Source organism: Leguminivora glycinivorella, chromosome Z, assembly GCF_023078275.1.
Source record: "Leguminivora glycinivorella isolate SPB_JAAS2020 chromosome Z, LegGlyc_1.1, whole genome shotgun sequence".
NCBI lineage: Eukaryota > Metazoa > Arthropoda > Insecta > Lepidoptera > Tortricidae > Leguminivora > Leguminivora glycinivorella.
The window spans coordinates 23,403,825-23,409,824 of NC_062998.1; the positions used below are offsets into that span (position 1 = coordinate 23,403,825).

Consider the following 6,000-nt stretch of genomic DNA (forward strand, 5'->3'; position numbering starts at 1 on the left):
CATTCATACTACCTATGCTTAAGTAAATTGTATAAGAAGTGTGTTGGGTAGTTTTTTACAACTTTACAAAGAAATGTTATTATTATTAGTTGTATTTGATTTTTATCAAGCGGATAAGTAATACTGTGAACAGGGCTTTCATTACCGGTATTTTCATATAATAGAAATACTAGAGGTAATAATGGGAAAATACCTATATTACGATACAAGTGCGTAAAAAAGGAAATTCGAAACGCGTGGCGATAAATTAAAACACGACCGAAAGGAGTGTTTTAAATCGACACGAGTTACGAATTTCCTTTTCGCACGTGTATCGTACGACGTTTTTCAGTACAGATGGCACCCATACGATTTGACAGTTCGCGCACTTGTAATACCTTTCGAGAAACGGGCCCCTGGCATATAATGAACCACTTCTCGCACTAGTGCGTAAAAAAGACACCATCTGTACTGAAAAATAAAAATCAGTTTCAGGTAGTACCTCACATTAGAATCTAATGATTAGATTTTACTATTATGATGACTTATTATTATTAAAATAAAGATTGCAACCATTTTTTTAATTAAAGGGTTTCGTCAGATATTTTGATTTCTAAATGGGTTCCATGGGAAAATAAGTTTGATCACCGCCGTAGTAATTAATCCCATCAAAAGCATAAATGTAAAATGAGAGCCAAGTTCAATAATATGCAACCTATATGCCTTGGTGGTTGACTTCAACGAAAAAAGAAGTGAAATCTAAATGGGTGCCTGTGATCCGTCCTGAAATTTATTTATAACAACATAAAATATTATTTCTTCTTATTACTTAGGATAATATACTGTAACCTGAGGTCTGACTTGGCGAGTTCTCATATACGAATTATGTTCAATGGCTAGTTTCTATCAGCAAGTCAAATTTCGGAATAATAAAATAAGAAGTAACAAGTTTAGAACTTGCGAGGGCTATAATATTATAATTTGTATATGAAAACTAGCCAAGTCAGACCTTAGGCTACAATATATTATCCTAAGTAATAAGAAGAAATAATATTTTATGTTGTTATAATTTCAGGACGGATCACTGAACTTGGCACCCATTTAGATTTCACTTCTTTTTTCGTTGAAGTTAACCACCAAGGCATATAGGTTGCATAATATTGAACTTGGCTCTCATTTCACATTTATGTTTTTGATGGGATATCATTACTTTTTGTAGATAAATTATATACGCTAAATATTGAATTAATTTTAAATCCCAGTTAATGACGTAATAAATACGATAGTCGACTATACTCTTAGTTGTAAGCACTAACGCGGGAATGTTAGGGTAAAAAATACCATTTTCTGATTTTTTCCCGTGTTTTTACCTAATTTCCAGTCTGCATGCCAAAGGCCGTAGCAGGATAAGGGAACAAAAAGTGCCCTTTATGATTAGGAGCTGGTTTTTTTTTCTATAGTTACTTACACTTAGTACTAAGATTGTGCAAAGTTTTGTTGAAAAATTCCCAGTGGTTCAGCCAGCAGAAGAAAAAATCCAAATTCATGAAATATGACTTTTCTCTAAAATTATTTAACTTTATCATACAATCCTTTTTTCATTTTGGTTATCCTGCTACGACCTTTCAACTTTCTAGGTCATATGGAACTGGGTTAGAATTTATGTCTATAGGTATATGATAAAAATGACGATTCACTGATTTAAACTTTCACGATTATTACACATAATTATTTTTAAAATCGGGACTTAATCGCGTATGACTACATATTAAACTGACCTCCTAATCAGAAGGACGGGAGGTCAGTTTAATATGTAGTCATACGCGATTAAGTCCCGATTTTAAAAATAATTAAAATTACGATTTTTGGACATTATTACCTCAATAACCGTTTGAGGTGTTTATGACATTTGGCGCACATGTCTAAATCAAAATAATTTATTCAGCAAATAGGCCACAGGGGCACTTTTACACGTCACATATACATAGGTATTTAAAAAATATTTAAAATTGAGTTGAAATTACAATTGATACTATTATATACTAATTTCTAAGTTCTAACTAAAGTTAACTCTATACAATTAATTAGAGATGTAGAAGGTCTCTAAATGTCGAATTACTACCAAGAACTACATTAAATTTTAATATAAAAAGTACAAATACAAAAAAAATGTCTAAAATTACTTTAGAGGTGCAAAAGACTCTAAATGTCACAACTAAAAATAAAATGTATATCTACTTAATCTAATTCTCCTTAGAGATGTATATGGTATCCATGAGTCAAAATCATATATTTGAAATATTCACTAAAAGAAAGGAAACAAACAACCGAACAAAGTGTCCTAATTTAATAAAAAATAGAATTAAAGTTACTAAGTCTATCTCGCATGTCTTAATATATGAGCCAAATTTGACACGTTTATGCAAAATAGTTTTTGAGTTATGAGGGGGTCAAAAGTGGCTCCAAATGGTTTGTGTAATATTAACACACGGTGCTGCTCGCCAGTTCTGTTACTTTAACTTGTCTTGACACGCTACCGCGTGTCTAGATAGTACCAAGAACGATTTAATACTGGACTGACAAAGCCCATACAAATAAGCGTACCCCTAAAACATGGGCCTTCTAGGCTTAAGAGGGCTTTCGTGTTAAAAATAGTGAAATCGCAGCCGAGCGCTCGATCATACCGTGTGTGGTATCAAATTAAAGGACTTTGCGAGTAGTTTATAAATATATATCACATTATAGGACTTTTTCTACTTGGTCTAACAAAATATGAGAAAATGTCCAAAAGTGGTAATAATTGTACCGGTGAAGGCTCGTTTTCAAAAAATTGGCAAAAATCAATAATAGCAATTTATAATCACTAAGGCATAACAGCAATTTAAGTAAACGTTGCAGATTAATTTAGTATAAAACTTACTTCGATGTGATGTAGATTTTCAAAGAAATTGTCACTTAATTTTAGGTAATTTCTGAAAAAAATTGAATTCGCCTTAGGCTAGTTTACTCTTTTTCAAAAACTTAAAATAAAAATCTAGTCTGAAATGATTATGGTACAGGATATACAAATTATAAATTTACCCGTTTTAATATTCAAAATTGTCCAAATTTTACAAATAAGATCGACTGATTCAGCTCTATACGTGCGTTTTTCTAAACGTCCATTAGAGAAAAATTCATTTTTAATTTAGTGAGTTAGTTTTCAAAAATCCAGTCTTATAAAAATCAAGATAATAAGATGCTCTAACTGGAACTTGAATTAAATAAATCTATTGGATAACGGAAAGTGTAGTATTTCACTGACTAAAACTATCAATTTTACATTCTTTTGACGTTTTTTTTGAAAGCAGCCTTAAAACTAGATAGCACTGTTCGCAGCTTCGCAGTGGCCAAAATCATATTTCCCCCAAATATATTACGATACAAGTGCGACAAATAAGAAATTAAAAACGAGTGGCGATAAGTAAAAACACGAACATAGAGTGGTTTAAATCGACACGAGTTGCAAATTTTTTATTCACACATGTATCGTACAACGTTTTACATTAGGTAACATGCGGCCATTTATATGTTTGACGTAGTTGCGTAATGAACACATTACCTAACAAGTGCGATAATACACGGTGCTTCATGTGAGAGATTTCAACCACGAATTCCTGATGTTATAAGAAGTTATAAATGTTATATGAACTTTTAGGCCGAAACACAAGATTTTTTTAAATAAATTTTCATACATAATAATTGCTAATGAAGTATAAACGTGCCTTTAGGACGAGCTGGCAACGTCTGTTATTGCTATCTCTTTTTTACAAAAGACAATGTCATATGTTTTTTTTTCTTTCGGGCATAGATTATTTAAATTATGGTTTAGATTTTTCTTTTTCGAGTTAGCCGTACTACATTTTAATGAAAGTAAAAGGTTGGTACATCTGGACAATCCAGGAATTAGACATTTGAGGCATATGGATATTCCGGGATTGGACATTCGAGGCATATGGACAATCCAGGAATTAGACATTCGAGGCACATGGACATTCCAGGGGGCCAGAATCTGGCATACCTACTCGTTTTGGCCTCGAATGAGTCGAATATCTAATTCCCCGTACATCCAATCTCCGTATGTTCAAGCTTTTGTTAAACAAAAAAAAAATGTTATCATCGTCCTCCTTGCGTTATCCCGACATTTTGACACGCCTCATAGGAGCCTGAGTCCGCTTTGACAACTAGTTAAACAAAAAAAAAGTATCAGCGTCATAGAACTAAATTTGGTATAAGTATTGGCTACGTGCACGACAATTACGCCCACTACCATGTGAACTTGAAGTGGAAAATGTCAAAAAATGACATGTAAACAAACATATATTTTAGCGATTTTTCGTTAATTTTAAATACCGCGAATAACAAGAGCTACTATTTCAAGTGTAATTTAGGTAGATAGATTATAAAGACATGGATATAATAATAAAAATCAGTTTCCAAAGCATTACTCACGGTATAAACTTCCAACCCCAGACCACAGAAAGAGGCAATAAATTGGTGCTGGCAGGGCATGTAAGGAATCTTGAAGAACATAGGAGTAACGGTAGAAGTTCTACGAGCGAGTGATATGGTATTCCCTAAACCTCCGTCCCGTTAATGCCATGTAAAACAAATCTAAACGTAAGTACCTAGTCATGTCCGCGGCCGCAGAAATATCCGACACGGGCCTATTCCCAGGCTAGGCCTGATTCTTTAAGCATAATCTTTTACGGTAGGAAAAATACTAACAGCGTATTGAACAATATTAGGTAAACAAAGCTTTAATATAATTTATTATAATGTTTTGTTTTGACATGTCACTTACGTTTTCTTTTTACGGTAGCTATCCATTTAGTTCTTTGATCCAATTTCCAGTGTGCTCTAAGAAACTCATAGAACGTGCAACGACTATTTATGCCATTATTTTTACAATTAACAACGAAACGACATTGGTGCCTCATATCAAACATTACACATTGTATTATATTTTATGAGTTTTGATAGATGACAACCACAATCAGTGTCGATTTTGACCACCGCAAGCACTGCGATCGCTTTGCTTACCCCCTCCATGCACTTCGCACGAAGCCAATATGACATCTTTGAATATAACCTAACCACAAAATTAAAATTTTGAAAAAACCCCCGACCGCGACACAGTGGACCGATTTTCATGAAACATGGCTAAGAACACTCCCGACTCCCGACTAACTTTGCTTTCATACAACAAAAACTAAATCAAAATCGGTTCATCCGTTCGGGAGCTACGATGCCACAGACAGATACACACACAGACAGACAGACAAACAGACAAACAGACAGACAGACAGACAGACACGTGAAACTTACAACACCCCTTCGTTTTTGCGTCGGGGGTTAAAAATATAAACCCCATTTTATCTTCCTTAGAAATAAACGGTTCCTTTATTTGAGTTTTGAGTTAAAACTAACATTTTAGTTAATAAAGCAAAATGCCCTATTCAAATATAAATATGAAAAATATCGTTCACTCTTTCTTGGTGTTCCCAGGCGCGGACGCTGCACGCTGTATCGGTCTGCCGCAGGATCCGCACGCAGCGCTTCGCAGTTATGCGCACAATCTGCGTTGCCGTTGGCTATATCTCTCCGCCCCCCGAACTTGGATGAAGTGAGAGTGCCAGATTCCATTGAGACTATTATGATGGAACCAACATTACCAAACGATCGTCACTATTAATTACCTGGTGCCGTAGCCGAATGGCATTTCTGCGACGCGAAACGAAAACGAAACGCCGCGAAAGGTGGTCTGGCTGGCTCTGAGCACGAGCGATAGAGATAGATATCTACAAGCGTTTCGTTTCGTGAGCGTTTGTGCCATTCGGCTACGTACCCTGCTGTATATAACTAACTGTATAATTGTTTTTCATACTTCATCGGTGGCAAACAAGCATCTTTTTCTTCTTCCTGCCACATTCCCATTTTCAATTGGGGTCGGGCCTCCTTGTACGTAGGCGCCAGGACCGT

At 34.9% G+C, this 6,000-nt stretch overlaps 1 protein-coding gene across 1 annotated transcript in view; it reads left to right on the forward strand.

Moving 5' to 3' along the window:
- Positions 1 to 5,748, forward strand: part of LOC125241882 (5-hydroxytryptamine receptor 2C) — a 67,968-nt gene extending 62,220 nt beyond the window's left edge. The window contains exon 9 of the mRNA XM_048150567.1: positions 5,527 to 5,748. Coding sequence (XP_048006524.1) covers positions 5,527 to 5,713 — 187 coding nt within the window. The 3' untranslated portion in view covers positions 5,714 to 5,748. The remainder of the gene's footprint in view (positions 1 to 5,526) is intronic.
- The last annotated feature ends 252 nt before the right edge of the window (positions 5,749 to 6,000 follow it).